This window comes from Cryptomeria japonica, chromosome 8, assembly GCF_030272615.1.
Source record: "Cryptomeria japonica chromosome 8, Sugi_1.0, whole genome shotgun sequence".
NCBI classification, from domain to species: Eukaryota; Viridiplantae; Streptophyta; class Pinopsida; order Cupressales; family Cupressaceae; genus Cryptomeria; species Cryptomeria japonica.
Genome location: NC_081412.1, coordinates 688,726,393 through 688,744,996, shown reverse-complemented (window position 1 = coordinate 688,744,996; position 18,604 = coordinate 688,726,393). Strand labels below are relative to the sequence as shown.

General features: G+C 37.5%; 1 protein-coding gene across 2 annotated transcripts in view; it reads right to left on the bottom strand.

Annotated features, from left to right (window-relative positions):
• Positions 1-1,772: 1,772 nt before the first annotated feature.
• Positions 1,773-18,604, bottom strand: part of LOC131064749 (phosphatidylinositol N-acetylglucosaminyltransferase subunit A) — a 117,855-nt gene continuing 101,023 nt past the window's right edge. For both annotated transcript variants that reach the window (XM_057999021.2, XM_057999022.2), the window contains exons 6-8: positions 7,633-7,736; positions 7,395-7,485; positions 1,773-2,247 (exon numbers count right to left, since the gene is read on the bottom strand). In XM_057999021.2, coding sequence (XP_057855004.2) covers positions 2,173-2,247; positions 7,395-7,485; positions 7,633-7,736 — 270 coding nt within the window. In that variant the 3' untranslated portion in view covers positions 1,773-2,172. The remainder of the gene's footprint in view (positions 2,248-7,394; positions 7,486-7,632; positions 7,737-18,604) is intronic.

Sequence of the window (18,604 nt, the reverse complement as noted above, 5' to 3'; positions counted from 1 at the left end):
TTATTAATTGACCCCCTCTACACTTTCGAGGACAAAGGCAACAAAACTATCAACACTTTGTGGTGGCATTTGTTATAAGTGGACCTTAGCAATTTGGCTTGAAGTCTAAGACCTTGGCAAAGTTACTAGATGGTGCAATTTGGTGTAAAGGTTTAGTGAAAAGTTATTTTCCCTATGCAAAAGCCTTTGATATGTGTCGACTCAAAATGGACGACCATTAGAAGTGAACAACATTTGAGATGTCAATGGAGGTGCTAAGGATCATCAATGAGTCTAAGCTACACTTAGAACTTTTGTACCATGCAACAACTCAAGAAATGATATCAAAGTTGTGTTAATACGAGATGACACCAATATGAGGGTGTGTTATTGCCTTTTACTCAAATCAATAACTCTATACATCTAGTCACATCCATCTTCAATACAAGAGATGCATGTCTAGTTTGACCCCAATCACTAAAACCATGACCATCTCACCATGCAAGGATTTGTTCTATCATAACAATTTGGTGGTCAATAAGAAAAAAAACTCTCATCTTTTATTACACAAGCTAGGCCCAAAGACAACTATATCAGAAGAATGTCAAACTGAAATTGATATCAACAATTAGAAGTTTGGTACAATCTTTTAAAAAAAATAAGATATAATATTTTGAATTTCTAGTGGAATAGGATAACTTTATTCTTGCTTCAATGTGAAATCATAGAAAACAAACTCTTCATCATTCATTCTCAAGCTCTTGAACTAAATTATAAAATATCAATATTAAGAATAATTTTGTATTTTTGGGTTTCCAATTTATGACAAATATCAAACATTATCCTTATTTAATATAAGGAAATTTAAACTTCTATATAAGAAATTAGTCCAATATGAATGAAATAAACCAAATTTATGTATTTAGCAAGCTATTACGTATTTAGTACCCAATTCCATTTGTTTTATGCCATCTTCTTCCACTTCAGCACTTGGTTTAAGTTTTGCTCATAAAAAGTCATTATAATTAATTATACTTGTATATAAAATTCTACTTAGGTTCACATTCTTACTTCAAGTTAATTGTGCTCGTATAGAATTATAATTTCGTTGTTTTTTAAGAAAATGAAATATTAACCTGCCCGATAGTGATATATTGGATGCTAAATTTAATGAAGTCCTCTTGGGCTGACTTCGAGAAAACAACAAGGTCAAATCTCATAAAAATAAGCATCTTTTCAAGAATATCTAAAAATATTGCATTACAATTTTTAAAGTAAATTTTGAATATTTATATTAAAAAGGTTGTTTTCTTATCAAGTAGGGCTAAACCATTTGTACAGCAATATTTAATACAAAATCATATGATTTCTATTAAAAAGAATGCTTTATATATTCATCAATTCTTGCAATTTGCCTAGTCATCTCACAATCTACATGAAACTAGAATATTGTATTCAAACTGCAAATTCAAAATGTAACTCTGCAGTTGTAGAGATTTGAGTACGGCAAATGCACAAGGGGCTATTGTCAAAAACTAGGATACTGTTTACAATTTGCAAATTCAAAATGTAGCTCTGTGGATATAGAGACTTGAGTACTGCAAATGCCACAAGGGGCTATGGCTCAAAACTCTTGGTACCTTAAGAGAGATCTATTTTTTATGAACATATCCTATTTAACTTTGTATTTACTTAAAGAAAGTAGTACAATATTAAAAAATTGTACAAATTGTGTAACAAAAAGATTCGCTTTGTCCAAGGTCACTCATCCACCAGAGGTATTTAGAAAAATAAATCACTAACATAACCGCAAATCATTTCAAAATGTAGAACACACAATAAAGTGTAGAGAGGCACATGAACAGGTTCTTGCACAATGGAAACAAAAAAATAACGAATGCCCATGTGAAAATGACAGCTGACAACCACACCAAGAAGAAAATTGATAATTTTATACTTGAGGTTGTCAGGAGAACAACCATTTCATCATCACATTGATTACAAACCTTATTACAAAGCTGTGTATAGCCAGCAAATCTTGTCCAACAACGTATGTGTCTAGCTCTTTTCTTACTGAAATCATCATGATCAGGCGCACAGATGCAATCTTAAAAACATTTGTGTCAAAGAGCACTGAAGGCCAACTTCATCGGATTAAATTGTCTGGAAATCCTTTCAAATGATATCATGATGTTATCTGGATGCATCTTTTGTACAATCCTTCTCTCTCACAGCCATATCAGGGACCAAATCAATATTTTTTGCAGGCTGAAAACACTCATAAACATTTCAATAAGCAATAAATTAGCATACTCAGAAACATATAAAAAAGAACAAAATGTTTTTACTTTCTTCCTTTGAATATACAATGTAAAGTAAAAGTATCATATCCTATCCTCTTCCTTGAACATCAATGGGCATGTTTGTATACCTCCTTTTACACTCTGCCATTCTCTTCTATTTTAAACTTAAATTACGTTTTATGTGTTAAGACTAGGTAGTCTTTAAATACTCAAAAAAGAGCATGGCTACAATTTGAGATCCAGCTATTAAATGGATTGATATGTCTTTCACATAGATAGTATAAAGAAAACAAAAAAAATGGTACAAACCTTCATAATGGGATACTAAAGCCATCTTGCAAACCACCATTATAATATCTACTGCTGTGCTCTTTAAGCTACTAATTTGTTGTTATTTTTTTTCACAAGAATGGGTAAGTGTAATAGCAGACAATCCGAAGCTTCCAACATAGAAGATCAGAATTTCTTTTCAGTTGTCCATAAGGATGCATCTAAACAGGATGCCAGAGTTAGCATCCAAGGACTCTGGTTTGTCATACTTTTTGAAACATTTCACAAGTAGCAAACCATCATGGTGCATTTTGTTTATTTTCCAAATCGATATAAATCTCATATTTTACTTATCAGATTCTCTTTTCATAGACTTTGATGTATTCCAATGTCAATTTAATAATTGTACTCAAAATAATTATTTTTTGGAATAGAATTGGTAGTTTAAGTGGGTATTAATACCCCATCTTCCATTAATTGCTAGTTACACAATTGGGATGTCATTTTATCAAAAACAAATTGTTTAACATTTTATTTATATATTATAAATTAATTATTAATTTATATATAAATTATTAAATATTGTTATAAAATGAACAACAATATAAAAATTGTATTTAAATTGTATCTTTTACAGTATGTTCTATTTCAATTACTAAAATTAAAATAGAAAATAATTTAGAAGATATTATTTTTAAAATGATATAAAAATGACTGGCAGTTTAAATGAGGAAAGATTTCACAGTTCTTACCTCCAATTTCACCTTCCAAACTTCTGCAGATTGTCTCCTTCCGATAGGCAATCAGTTCAGGAAGGTTGTTGCTTTTGTACCTTATAGGAATGCACAGCAAGTCAAAAGGCTTAGTTCAATGGCAAGAACTGGGACGGAAGTGACATTGAGGCTTTGATGGCATTCCCAAAGGCGGCCCTTTTTTGAATTCTTGGGCTTGTTTTCCTTTGGATCACATTACTGCTCCTTATAGAAAGGCTCCAAAACCTAATAAAAACTCAAAATTTGTGAAGGTTGAGCGATAAGGACTGCATGGAGAGTAACGAGGGTTCTTGTTGTTGGGAAAAGGTGTCAACCTTGAATATTTGTATTTATTAATCAGAAACTACGAAAATATTTATTTTGGTACCCACACTTGGTGGGGTCCTAACTCCTAGGTTGCTCATCAGAATTCGAAGATCTTGGATGCATTGGAGAAAATTCCAGAAGATCTAATTAGAGTTGCTAGAGGCCAAGCCAAGGTAATATGCCTCTATAGAGCAATGAAGGGCCAAAAGCACTCTAAAGACCTCCAAAAATGTAGATTACTAAATGTAGAAAATATCAATAAATTAGTTTATCAATATTTCCTAGATTTGACAATGCAAATGCCATCCAAATGCTCCTCAACCTCTATTGAATCATGAGGCACCTTTGAATGGATTTGAACGTGCAAAGATGAGTGCCCAAATTGAGGAGTTGCATATGACAGGTTGTAACAGCTATAAAAGCATCTTGTAAAAATAGCTTGGAAGAACAAGGCCAACATGAGCATTGGAATTTGTGCCATTGTGGATGCCTCTTTTGGGTGCATGGATTTGGGACTTTTGGTTTGTGGTTTGATATTTGCCTATAAATTGGGTACTTGAGATGGATTATACATGGTTGATTTGTTGGCATTGTTATGTTGCCCAAATTTCTCCAAAATTGTATGTTGGCGATGGTCACGAGAGCATGTACTTGAGATTGTAGATTGCACTGTAACCTTTGCAATACAACTGGTTCATGTTTTGCAGTGTGGGGGTTTATTGCCAAAAGGGGTTTCCCTGTGTACACTTGTGTTGTGGTATAATTTTGCTTATGTTTTTAGTGTTTCTTTTTTTTGTAATTGTAAAAATTATAAAATTTGCACATTCTTCGACTCAAAGATTAATTTAGGAAGCATTTCAGCATACCTTGCTTCCTTTTACTTGTGTGTATCAGCCCTTTTTCTTTGGATGGGCCTAACATGAATAGGAGGGGTATGAAGGTTTCTCTAGCTTGTAGTGCTATGCCTAAACACGTCTGTTTGAGAGGATAATATCTATTAAAACAAGAACAAGGATGTTACTCACAGCTCCTACCTAAAGTTCCTCATGAACTTCGACAATGATGATCAGACAGCTAAGTTTCTTGAATTGTATCCCTCAAACTCAACAACTCTTAGGATGTTATCGTTGGCGCAGACTCTGCTTGTTACCCCAAGTTTTCACCACAAATTCTAGAAATTGTAATGGATTCTGAGGTTTCTGAGCATGAGGATTATCTGACCCAACATTCTCTTATCTGTAAATTCCATAAGTTTTAGCTGCTAAAATTATCAGATCTTCATGGGCGGATCTCTCATGAACTTGGAGGATGAGATTTTTATTTACCCTTATGCCCAGGAGTATTTTAGCTTGGAGTTTGAATCATTGAAAGACAAATAACTCATTTTGAAAGCTGGCCTATGGTCTTGGGGTGATAAATTTTTGTGCACCAGACAATTATCTCCCACTTTTGATCCTTGGAGTGATGTTAAATGCAATACTAGTAAGACTAGAAAATTGATTGTCATTGCAAATACCTTGAGGAAATATTTCTATTTGACAAATGAGATTGCTGATAAAACCTGCACAACCTTCGCTCACTTCTATGATAAAATGGATCTTTCCAAGGAATTCCCTGAAGAGAATAGGCCGAAGCTGGGGAACAGAATCTCGAGACAATCACTGGATTATGACAAGTTTAATTTTTGGTACATATGTCGCTTTTCTCTAGGCACTCCGCTCCCCTATTCATCCAAAAGGATTTCAAAAAAGCTGGGATTGAGGGACTGACGGCTGTAATCAAACCCACCTAGTGGGATGGTGCTAAACTGCACCACTACCTTATTGTTCCTCAGATCAGGGCTGAGTCTGGTTTTAGCTCCTTGCAAGAGGTGGAGAATTTTGAGGAAGCACCTCCCATCCAAGTGTGTGCGAGGATCTTGATATTGCCTGCATTTCCAAGAAGATTATGTATGTGCAAGAGGCTAACAGGTCAGTTCTAGATTCTATGAATCATGGGAACTTGGGGGTTGGGTGTGTTAAGAAGACCTAGAACTTCTCAAACTACAAGAAGAGGACCAGACTGGGATTAAAAAAGGAGGGACATCTCAAACACGAATTTGCATCTGATGACCCAATTATCCTTCAAATTGAGTGAGGATTCTTCATTGAAGTAATTACTTATGTTAGCTTTTCATCCCATTTTTCTTATTGGATATCTAAAAAGGGCAAGGCAAGGTACAGTGTTGGATGTTGCCAATTTCCACATTGGCGATTGCAATTATCTTCTGACTCTAGTTGATTACATGTATTATAAATTTATAATCTGTATGATGGATAAGTCAGTTTTATTTTGGATCCATTGAACCTTGGGTTACCATAATCCATGTTTTGATGCTATTTTTTGCAGCTCCTAGGTGCCTAATCTAGGTTTCCTAGCAAAAAAGCTCCTAGGTGCCTAATCTAGGTTTCCTAGCAAAAAAATGTAAAATGGTATTAGCTATATATATATATATATATATATTATAAACATTATATTTAATTATTATATTGATTTAATGTGTAAATGACTGTCAAATTTAAGCTGCATAGATTTTGTGAACACACTACAAGCCATGCCATTACAATACAACCCTTGCTGCCACTGCAGGCTGATTTGCCTACTGTCCTCCTTATTAATTTATACATAAATTGTTTTTATCTGCATAATTATTAATTATTCTATTATTTATTAATAATATATAAATACCTTATCAAATGTGCCACCACGAATTATTCTATTTTCATATATTATTTACTTATTAGAAAATGTGTGGGGCCTTCATGTTGTCACTTAAAAGGCAACGACCAGCCACAAGTCAATGCAAAAATAGGACATAGGCTTGTCTATGGCAAAACATGTGTTTTTGGCAAAGGCAAAAACACAACATCATCAAAAACGAATATATTGCCTGTTAAAGGGGGAAAAACATGTGTTTTCAGTAAAAATGGAAACACGTGTTTTCAATTGAAGCAAAAACACGACAATAGAACGCAGGCCCAAACAGAAAGCTAAGGGTTTAGAGTTTAAGGCTTTCAGCAACTCACACTTAGCCTTCTGCAGGAAGTAAACCTATTTAGATCTTCTCAGATTGGTTATCAATGATAGGTGTGCATGTAGGCATGAAACAGTTACAAACCTGGGTTGAACCAAATCCTAAGCTTATGGATGATAAGCATCCAAGATAGGGAAAGCCATCATCCCTATTCAAATTATCAGAATATAGATGATACAAATCGAGCAATGGCCTAAGGTCAAACCACTATCCTATTTGAATTTTCCTTAGAATACTGACTTTTGAAAGATTAAAAATTATTACTAGTGCAAGTCCCTGTCGAAACTTCCATAAATGATAAGATTTGAAAATTGAGAATTTGCGTATAGTTTTCTGCATTTTTTACTTCAAAAGTAGCACCATCAGAAATAATTTTATCAAATGTTTCCATTGAGACGCTTAGTCTGATTAGATTTTAGTAATCAAAATCATTCAACCTAGAGGATAGAACTAAAAATAAGAAGGTAAAACTAAAACCTTATTTCTTGTTAAATTATTAACCAAATCTTATATACAAGAGAATTAGAACATCATCAAATCTTATCAGGAAGGAATTATGCACTTTACCATCCAAACATGGTTACAAGTTCATCATTATGCATTGTTTTGGGACTAGAGTGCCCAAACAGTTGAAAACAGAGAACAAACAAAGAAAAAAAGAACACAAGAAATAAAATTGTGATCATTCACCTGCCACCATTCAATGAGGTGCCAAATTATGAAATCCAGTACCATTACCAAGCAGAATAGTTTCCCAGCCCAAGCACCACATTCATAATACCTGAAAATGAGTAACAAAATACCACATTAAATAAAATCCTGCTACACTTAACTCATTTATTCAAATATCTTAAAGCATAGCATCAAAAAACCAAAATGTTTGCTCTGATATTAAGAAATACATAAAATTTAAATCATTAACAGTTACCGCATAAGGCGCTGTAGCAGATTTGTAGGGCTAGAAACCAGAGCACGGTCATATACCACAACTGTCCTCCGTGCAACATCATTCCAACTGTATAAATCCTTCATCTGGGAAGGGATTGTAGACTCGTCAAAAACAGAAAATTGGAAAATCATTCTAAATTCAAAGAGTAAAATAATAGTAATACCCATGCTTAATCTTTCCATACTTTGAGATGGAAATTTGTGAAGGAAGAGCCAGGAATTGGCCTCCACTTTGCATACAAGATATTTCTTTAATAACTTGTATTGCTTCGCTTTGTATGTGATCTGGAGGCAAGGTGTAGCTTGGAGGCTCAATAACACCATCTTATCAATTAAGTGCATTACACAGCTTAAGACCTTCAAGTGAGGACTCTATAGAGATGGAATCCATGTAGCTAAAAAATAAACTCAGTAAGCATTTTTCTCCTTAAAGTGTCAATCGTCATAACATTGACATTTGGGGAAGCTAGTGAACTCTGAGAAGTAGAGATTTATAGATATTACAAACATTTATAATCCGAGAATGTCTTCAATAATAAAAAGTAGAGGATTCTGTGATTATATTGGCCTTTAGTTAGTAACTAGGTCCTGTGACAATCAAATATAGTTAAGGACAGATACCTGCATCAATCACAATTGGTGCATACAATCCACCAGCATTTTACATACAGATTTTGTTGCCTTGCAATTATCACCAATGTACATGAAAGAAAGGTCAAGAAATGACTACTCATGGAAGTAGGATGTCAAAGGATGACTCAAGTAATCAATTCTTACGCTCAATTAATATTTTCAAATAAAATATATAAATTTCACTAAACACACTAATCTATAATAAATGAATGATTTTAAAAATCAACCATGGAAATGCTCAAATGGACAAAATTTTGCTTGGGTTGAGGTCAGGATAGAATACTCGGTTCCACCCTCATAGGCAGCGCTAACTCTACCAAGCAAGTATTGATGCACATTTTGCACAAACCTGAAAGGTGTCAACAATTATATAAAAATTTAATTCTCATACTGTTATCACAAAAGCTTGCACCCTTGTTGAGCTATCAACTCAGCAACCTTGTGAAACATTGAAACAACCTCGAAGTGTGGGACCTTGTGCAAGGGGGTTGAATCTCCGGAGAAGGCCGGCTTCCTTCTCAATCCAGGTGCAGGTGTTGAACCAACTCAACACTTAAAAACTAACTCCTAAACCTATCCTAACAACTTGCAGAGGGAAAGGGAAGAGAGAAATGCTTAAAATAAAGGGAGGTGATACACGAAGAAGAGATTGTTCCTCTCCCTACCGAAATGACACAAAGAATTAACTGAAATACCCAGGTAATGCACAAACTTCAGTTGTATGAATGATCCCAATACATGTGTGGAGGTTAGAATTTGCTAAGTGTCAACAGGGGAGAAGGATTCCCACAAGTCACACTTAGAAAACAAGCTAACACAGCATACATGTGAAAGAAAAAAAAAACATTAACTTATAATGGAGGTAAGAATGCATACACAGCATGCATAAGTTGAAGGTAGGCAAGAATAGCGATTTCAATTAATTATAAGGCCAATGGCCAAACTTACAATTGTAGAAATGCAAAAATAATTACAAGAATTCAAGAGAAGAGAAAAGCATAAGAAAGCTCAAGGCAGCAGGGAGAGAACCCTTTACAATGAGGCTTAAAAGCCATTATATAGAAAATGGTCGCAAGGGTGATCATGACCCCTGCATGTCAGCCTAGAAGTGCAGGGAAATGCATGCACCTAGCTTGTACATGCAAGCAACCTAGCCATACCCACAAAGGGAAACCCTCAGAAGATGGATTGATTGACCTTCCAAAGTCAAAGTATGTAGTCATGACACAAGTCACCAAGCATGGCCCCATACCTCCCTTGATGGAAATCCTGCCAAAAACATTTAATGCACCCTTGTGGTTTCACAAAAGAAGGTGCATAAGTCACCAAAATTGTCGGAGCATTTAAAGCTTTGAGTGTCGATCACGCCATCCGGAAGTGTTGCAAGCCGGAAGTAGTTTGGAAAACTTCGGAGACCTGGGTCACCGTAGTTGGGGAACTTCAGAGACCTGGGTCATCGTAGTTGGGGAACTTCGGAGACCTGGGTCAAGAAGAACAAGGAACTTGGGAACCTGGGGGTTCCAAAGTTCCGGGGTTGAAGAACTATGAACTTGGGAACCTGAGGGTTCCGGAGTTCCGGGGTAGTGTTGACGTGTATTTTGTACACTATCAAACACAGAATAAAATACCTAAAGGTACCTTATCCTCTCTTGAGTAAAGCCTCTGATTGCTGAAGATATCGCGAAAAAGGATCAATCAGAGGCTTTACTCAAGAGAGGATAAGGTACCTTTAGGTATTTTATTCTGTGTTTGATAGTGTACAAAATACACGTCAACAGAATTGGCGCTAGAAGGAGGGCGGTGATCGCGATATTTGTTTGAACAACTGATCCTATCAATCTGCAAGGAGTTATCTAGGACTTTTGCTCCTCCTCCACGCTCGACAGAATTGAAGCAGACGAAAAGTGAGCAAACACGAACTCTTGAATCCAAGGAAGATCAGTGGAAAGCTTTTTCTCAAACACTCGACGGAAGGTGATCGTTGGGTCGTCAGTTGGACTTACGCAAGAAGGAATCAAGCTAGAACCAATTGAACGTTCAAGTTGAATCCGAGATATCCAAGATCTCTCTTATTCCAGAAAATCCAAAAAAAAGTGAAAAATAGAAAATCCAAAAAAAGTGAAAAATAGAAAATCAAAAAAATCAAAAAATCAAAAAAGAAAGGATTTCTCATGGAGCAACAACAGTTTCACGAGGAGCAACAAGTTGATTTTCCTGAACTTTGGTGGAGATTAGATACACAACTTTATCCACAAAGATTGTCCGAGTTTGCAAGACAAGGGCAGTGTCGAGTCCATGAGACAGACGAACATGATGAAATGCATTGCTTGAAGTACTTATCAAGGATGGAATCGACAGCGCAAGGAAAAATCTTCTCTTGGGATGTCCCAAGGCCAGAAACAGAAGAAGGCAACTTCAGTGTCCCAGAGAGCAAGGATCCTCTTCTAAGCTTCATGTGGATGATCGAGAGTCAGCTCATTTTGAATGGCGAAATGCGTCTTGAAAACATATTGCTACCATTGTGGTGTAGAATTCACAACTCACCTCACTCTGAATTTACTTGCTCAATATGTGAAATGGCTATCAATCAAGTCAGAAACCAGTTTGGAATGCCAACTTTGTCCGAGGAAGAATGCATTATGAACAGATCTTGGGGTGCACATCTCGCAGCCGAATTTAGGAGAACCTATGAACAAGACATTGTTCCAACATCTGAATGTGAGAAGGATCAATTGTGCGTTGACGATACAAATGCACCTGAGGAACAATGTATTATAGTGGATAGCTCGCCATGCCTTGCACCTGAAAAAGAATACCATGAAACAAAAGTTGAAGAATCAGTTGAAAATACTCAAGCAATAATAAGGGAAGATCTAGGAGTTGAACAAGCAATTAAAGAAGACGACTCATTCCTTGAAGAATTCTCACTTATGCTACAAAAGGAAATCCTTGAGGTTGAATTGCAGGAGTTTTCAAATGGCCTCATTGAAGAAGACAATCAAGTTGAGATGTTAAACAAAGAGATACAAATCATCATAAGTGAGCCCAGGTATGAAGAACAATTCGAAGGGGCGCTTGAAGATTTCATCACCATTATGCTATTTGAGGAAGTGTTGAAGGATCTTGTAGAGGAAACACAAATGGAATCACTGCCAAAATTTTTTCAAGATAAGCAAGTTACTGTGAGTGATGTGATCCACCATCAGCTCCGACCTCCCGAGACTATACTTGAAGAAGAAAGGCCACCTGAGATTATCTTTGATCCACTAGAGGAGATGTTTGAAGTTCAATCCCTCAAGGAGACTCTCATTTTTGAAGATATGCTGACAAAGTTTCATGAAGATGCTTGGTTTATGCAAGATATCTCAATGAAAACAGAGAATCTTGAGCTATTCGAAGGGGCGCTGAGCTTGTTTCAAGAGGAACTTCCTAATCAAGATCAACATGTTGTGGATGGTCGTGGAATGATTCATCATCAATGGCGACCTCCTGAAGCAGCTGGTGACTTCACCTCCAACAATACAGTGTCGTCTGAGCCTGAAATACGCCAGGTTGTCTCTTTCCTTAATCCTAGCTTTGAAAGTTATTATGATTTTGATTATGGGGATTTTGGGAAAACAACTTGCATCTGGATTGATCATGGTCCTAACGAATTACCTCAGTTGATCATTTTGAGTGAAAACTTGCTTGAGTATGAGAAATGCATGGTGGGAGTTTGCCTTTCTGTGTTTAAGGATGAATTTGCCCGATTGAGAACCATCACGTTTGCCATGCTCCTGTTGCACAACCTGAGAAATCATGTAAAGTCATGTATATATTTTGCTTCTTTGAGTCATGTCGAGTCTAGGACTCTTGTATATAGGTTTAGAGTAGGTTTTCTTTTCGTGTTTTAGATTAGAGGTCTTTTGAGCCTTGTTCTTAATTTGCCTTGAGTCACTTGACTCATGATCTAGTGTGGCTCGGGTAGTTTAGTTGTTTGCTTTTGGTGTGCGTTTTAGTTTAGTTTGCTTTGAGTCGGTTTGTCGGTCGGTTTGCTTTAGTTTAGGTGTCTTGAGTGGGAGCCTCCATCTTGTGAGAAAGGTGTTTGTGTTGTTGCTCACACACTGGCAACATCCTGGATCTTATGTTAGACTCATTTCTTAGATATCTATTCATGAAGTGCTCGGAATCCGAGGTTGTTCCTCTTCAGCTTTATCATCTGATCAGGACCTGTATTTGACTTGGAAGGAAATCATTTTCTGTGTCTTGATGCCAACATCTGTTGATTACTATATCTTCACACATTAATAGACTCCGAGTCATTATGGTTTTCAGGCAAAGCTGTGATTGGTGAAAAATCCAAAATCTGACTTCAGCGCCACCGCAATCCTCAAACCCTAGTAAGCTTCACTGCTTACGAGCCAAAGGAATTGACGGAGTGAAAAAGCAATATCAAAAGGAAAAAATGAGAAAAATGAAACAAAATAAAAAAAAATAAAAAAATAAAAAAAATATGAAATGAAATGAAATATCAAAATTGGCTAAGGGGAATATGCGAGTAACTCCATCGGGGCTATAGATGCCTGGCTGGCAATGGAGCAATGTTCGTGAGCTTGCGGCGATAACCTCGTCGGGACTATGGACGTCTGGCTGGCAGCGAGGCTCTATCCAGGATGCTTTTGAAGTTCACATAAACTACGTAGCTAATCACAGGGGAGCCTGAAGGTTATAATTGTCTTGTCGAGCGGAATGAATACACTTGCACACACCTGGGTAATCAAAGACTAAGTATTTTGATCTGGTTAGGGATTTTCCTTCCACTTTGAGTACATTTTCTAATCTCCTGATGAGCTAGGTTGAACTTTCCGGAGGTTCTAGGTGTCGATCGAGTCTTTATCTCTGAAATGTTTCAGGAACATTTATTCAAGGTGGCGCTAGATGTTGTGACGTTTTCACACATCGCCCCATTGCAAATGGGGACCCTTGCTTTTTTTTTGTTTTTTAGGGTTTGTTTTTTGGTCTTTTAGGGTTTTGTTAGTTAGCCTTTGCATTTTGAGTGTCGCCCAGGTGATCACATGGATAAGCAAGTCCGGCTTGAGTGATGTCTTGATCCTGAAATTTGGCTAAGTCTGGAATGTCCTGAAAATTTGGCTAAGTCTGAACGTACTGATCCTGAAATTTGGCTAAGTCCGGAATGTCCTGATCCTGAATTTGACTAAATCTGGAAAATAAAAAACCTCAAAAAACTAGATTTTGCAATATAACTCCTGGAGGTCTGAAACCACTCTCAAACATCCTGAAAGTATATATGGAATATAACTTAAAGTATAAGAATCACTTATACTTAAATGTTATATTCCATTAAAATTGTCCTGATAGAGAGTTCGAAAAGTCAAATTTCGCTCCTGACCTTCACTGAGGATCCAGCGCGAAAAATGCTCCTGTCCCTCTCCAAGGGTCCAAGGCGAATCGCTCATGTCCCTCACCAAGGGTCCAGAGCGAAAAAGCTTAGTGGAGTCATTCCTGACCTTGTTTGGACAAATTGAGACATCAAAGGCATGATGGAGGACAAAATGAACGTGATAGAGCATCCAGACTTGATTAAGGACGATGAAATGATGGAGTATTTGTCTAGATAGGTAAATTCGCTCCTGTCCCTCACCAAGGGACCAGAGCGATTTTATTCATATACACATTTTTAGACCTTGTTTGGACTCGAACTTTTATTCATGGCGTGTAAAGAGATGATATTTTCCTCAGCGAAGGAAATTTGAAGTGAAAAGTAAAAAGATTTGGCCCTGAGAGCAAAAATCGCTCCTGTCCCTCACTGAAGGACCGGAGCTTGAATTCCAATTTCGCATTATCCTTGCAAGATTTAAGTGGTTTCGCGATTTGAGGAGGTCAAGGGAAGTATGTTTTGCCCGTTGAATATAACTTAAGTACGCCACAATGAAGAAAATCGGCCTAAGTAACAAGTTTGCCCCTGTCCCTCTCCAAGGGACCAAGGTGACTGGCTAGGGCGCTCCTGTCCCTCTGCAAGGGACCAGAGCGATTTTCCCTCAAGACAAGATTCGGGCAAGAGAAAAACAAGTTTTACGTTTGAGGTGGGTGAAGGAAGACGCAATCGATCCGTTGAAGATAATTTTCAAAGCTAGCAAAGGACGAATTGGCTTGTAATTGCAAAAGTGCTCCCGTCCCTCACTGAAGGACCGGAGCTTGAATTTCAAATTTGCACTGTTCTTGTAGGATCAAGACAATTTTATGATTTGAAGAGACCAAGGAAAACATGATTTATCCATTGAATATAATTTGGAAGGCTAACAAAGGACGGATAAGCTTGGATTTGCAAAATAGCTCCTGTCCCTCACCAAGGGACCAGGGCGAAAATGCTTTAAAGTGCACTCATTTCAAAGATCGAATAAATTGAACTCGAAATTCTAAGTAAAAATGCCATCTTGGACGTCAAAAATGAGGTCTTGGACGTAAAAAAACAAGAAGTGTGAGGTCTAGAATGAGATCGCTCCTGTCCCTCACCAAGGGACCAGAGCGATCTTGTTAATAGCCATTATTTTTCATGATTGGGCGCCAAATATCCTTCAAATTACATTAAATGCTAGATTCGATAAAACCTTGAAATATTTTTGGCATTTAATAAAAGCGCATGGTATTTAATAATTAATTTTGAGCCTAAAAAAAATCGAATTTTTTAATTATAAAGGCATTTAAAATTAATTATTATTATTTTAAAAAAATAAAATAAAATTGGAGCGCTTGGGGTATTATTTAATGTTTTTATCAAGTCGGCCTCTTCTTTTATTAATTTTTATTTATCTTTTGGCCTATTTTTTCAAGTCGGCCCATGGAAATAAAATGGTGAGCGCTCTATATATTTGAGGCATTTTTTTCATTATTCAAATCATTCACTCATCATTTCAAGTGCGATTTGGAAGAGCAATTTGAGGAGCGAATTTCTACCAGGAGTGGGGACTAAGAAGGGCGAAATTCATCTTGAAGGCTATTGGAGAGGCGTATTTCTTGCTAGATTGGAGGATAAATTCCAGATGTTTTGAAGGTATTTGAAGGCGAATTTCCAGATCTTGAAGAAGCTAGTGGAAGATGGAGTTCTTTTCCAAGCTAAAGGGGGCGCATTTTGCTAAAGGGAGTCTTGATCTACATTTTGCCTAGCGAATTCTCCTATTTTTGCATCATTTTTTAGAATTAATTCCCAAGTGGAGGTATGGCGTAATCACCTTGGCACCATTTTTGAAGATTTAAATTTTGCTTTGAAAATCCTAAATTAGGAAATGATAACTCAAGATTTATCATGAGGTTTCCTAAATTAAAATCTTGAATCTTCCTTTTAAAGTTTAATTTTTAGATTTCAAGATATATTACTAATTTTGAAATGTTGTGTAGGTATCAAGATGGCGACTCCAAGCTCGAAAGATCTACAAGTCGGAGGACTCTCCTCAAGGACGATCAAGCGAGGACAAGGACAACCTTCTTCGATCCAGCCTAGCATCGACAAGGACGGCCTTCTTTGGACTAATGTCATCAAGGGCGACCTCTTCCAATCCAGCATTCCAAGGCGAGGTACATCATCATCCTGCAAATCAAGGACACAAGAAGTTAGAACAAGGGTTCGTTGAGGAAGCAAATAGTTCCAGATGAATTAATTAAAGCTAGCTTCTCAACAACATTAAGTTGAATATCTACCAAGTTACAAGTGTCAGACAAGGTGGCATCCCAGTCATCGCTCATCTAGTCAGTGTGGTCCACCTCAGCATTTCCAGATTCAATGTACCTAACTCATGGAAGGTGGCACAAACTTCTATGTACCTACCCCGGCTATTCATTGGTCGAATTTTCTAGAGAGGACATGTGTCCAAGCAATACAATTTTATCATTGGTCAAGCATTAAATGTTATGTAATGGTTGTAACAAACCCTAATTAGGGTTTTCATTGTAAAATCTTGGCCATTGATCTCGAATTGATCTAAGCCATCGAATTGTATTGAGGGCACTATATAAGCCCTGGCATTTCATTTTGTAAAGGTAATTAGCAATAGTTAGAATAGTTAGGAATAGTTGGAAGCAGTTAGAAGATAGAGAGAGAATAGCAATTAGAGTAGAGTAGAGAGAGAAGGCAAAGATTGTTGCCATGATGTTGTTGTAAAAGACTTGTAACTTCATTGAAGAAATGGTGAAATTTATGGGTCGATTCGACAATTTGCATGGTCTTTATACTTCTCATATTTGATTTCATGTTATTAGATGAGTGGAAGAAATGTGCTTGATTGATGGTGAAATTCGTATATCCATACTACTAGCAGTTTGTTGATTGCAGACTTGCCTTGTGTAGTCAACTGGAATCATTCAGCTTAAGCTTAACTTCAATTGTCGCTTCTTCATTGATATGCATCAACCTGATGGTGTCTATGCTTGCAGTGATGATTTGAACATCATAAAGCTTTCCTTCGAAGATCGCACTAGCCTTGTGGAGATGGTCCTGCGATGTCAAAACAAGACCTAGTTAGAATTTCATCAAAGATCAATCATTGCTCCTACATTCCTTAGTATTAGGATTAGATTCTTTCCTCACCCTCCTCTCTTTTCCTTTTTTTCAAGTCAAAGTTAGTAAAATCCTGTGTCCAGCAATATTCAAAGCAAATCAGAAGTTCAGGCATCAAATGTAAGTCCCCTTGTGATTCCAGCAAATCACATCATACCACAAAGAGCTTATCCACACGTAGAGACCCTACATACAAGAACATTGAAGTCATCCTGATTGATCCTTTTTCGCGATATCTTCAGCAATCAGAGGCTTTACTCAAGAGAGGATAAGGTACCTTTAGGTATTTTATTCTGTGTTTGATAGTGTACAAAATACACGTCAACAGGTAGGAAAACTAAGAACTTGGGAACCTAGGAGTTCCGGGGTAGGAAAACTAGGAACTTGGGAACCTGGGGGTTCCCGAGTTCCGGGGTTGGAACTTGGGGGTTTCGGAGTTCGGGGGAGAAGGAGAGGCGGCAAAGGGAAGGAACTTCGGAACCTCGGGGTTCCGGAGTTCCGGAGGAGGAGAACAGAAGAAAAGCTAAGGGAACTTTGGGACCTTGGAGTTCCAAAGCAGGAAAGAAAGCGGCTAAGGCAAAGAAACTCGGAACCTCAGGGTTCCGAAGAAGAGAAAGAGAGGGTCAAGGAACTTCCGACAAGGCAACACTTCAAACCATGATTTCACTGCTTTTATCCTTGATCAACTGGGGCATCACTGGTCCATGGAACATATCTCTGATCAGTTCTCATTGATGGACCAAGGGTGTCATAAAAATGACAACATTTTTGGCGATTTCTGCGGGATGCTTGCCTACTAAGCATGAAGTCCAAAAGCCTTAAGCATCCATTGGGCACTAAGTCATTGAAAAGACCCAAAACATGTGTGTGCCATCACTTGGAGGAAAACTGAAAACTAGAGCATACATCCTCTTAAGGAGAATGCCGCATGTGCATAAGCACTTATGAAAGCAAAACAACCTCTAGTCTAATATTTACATAGTCATCAACACCCTCTTTAGAAGCAAGGCTTGAGATGAATCCCATTCACTGGAATTGGAAGAACTTCGCCACCAAACTTGGAGAGATGAAATGCATTGGCCTCCTTGCAACTAGTGATGACATATGGACCACTCCAGATAGCATCAAATTTGGAGTGTCGCCTAGTTTTGGCTTTGTCTGCATCCCACTTCAGAACTAGATCTCCCTCTTTGAAGACCCTATTAGTAGCCTTTTTGTCAAAAACCTTCTTGACCTACCCTTGACGAGTCTCAAGTGTATGCATAGCCTTACTCCTAACCTCCTCTAGCTCTATCAGCTCTGCTAGCCTTAATGTCATGGCATCATTCTCTATTAATTCCAACTGATGTGCTAGTTAAGAGAGGGTAACTCCAAGGAAGTTGGGAGTCTTGCTTCCTTCCCATATACTAGCATGAAAGGGGAGTTACCAATCACCCTCTTGGGTGTGATTCTATCAGCCCATAAGGCTGTCCTCAATTTAGTGTGCCATGCCCTCAGATTGTCTTCAATTGTCCTTTTAATTATCTTGATGAGGTTCTTGTTGGAAGTTTCAGCTACGCCGTTACCCTGAGGGTAATAGTTGGATGATGTCTTCAAGTATACACCATGCTTAACTGCCCAAGAAAAGATTTGGGTTCCAACGAATGCCCTGGTGTTGTCCGATATAATGGTGGAGGGAACACCAAATCTTGTCACAATTCCCTCAAGAAATTCCAACACTGAGGCCTCAGTGGCATCTCTCAATGCAATTTGTTGCGGCCAAGATCCA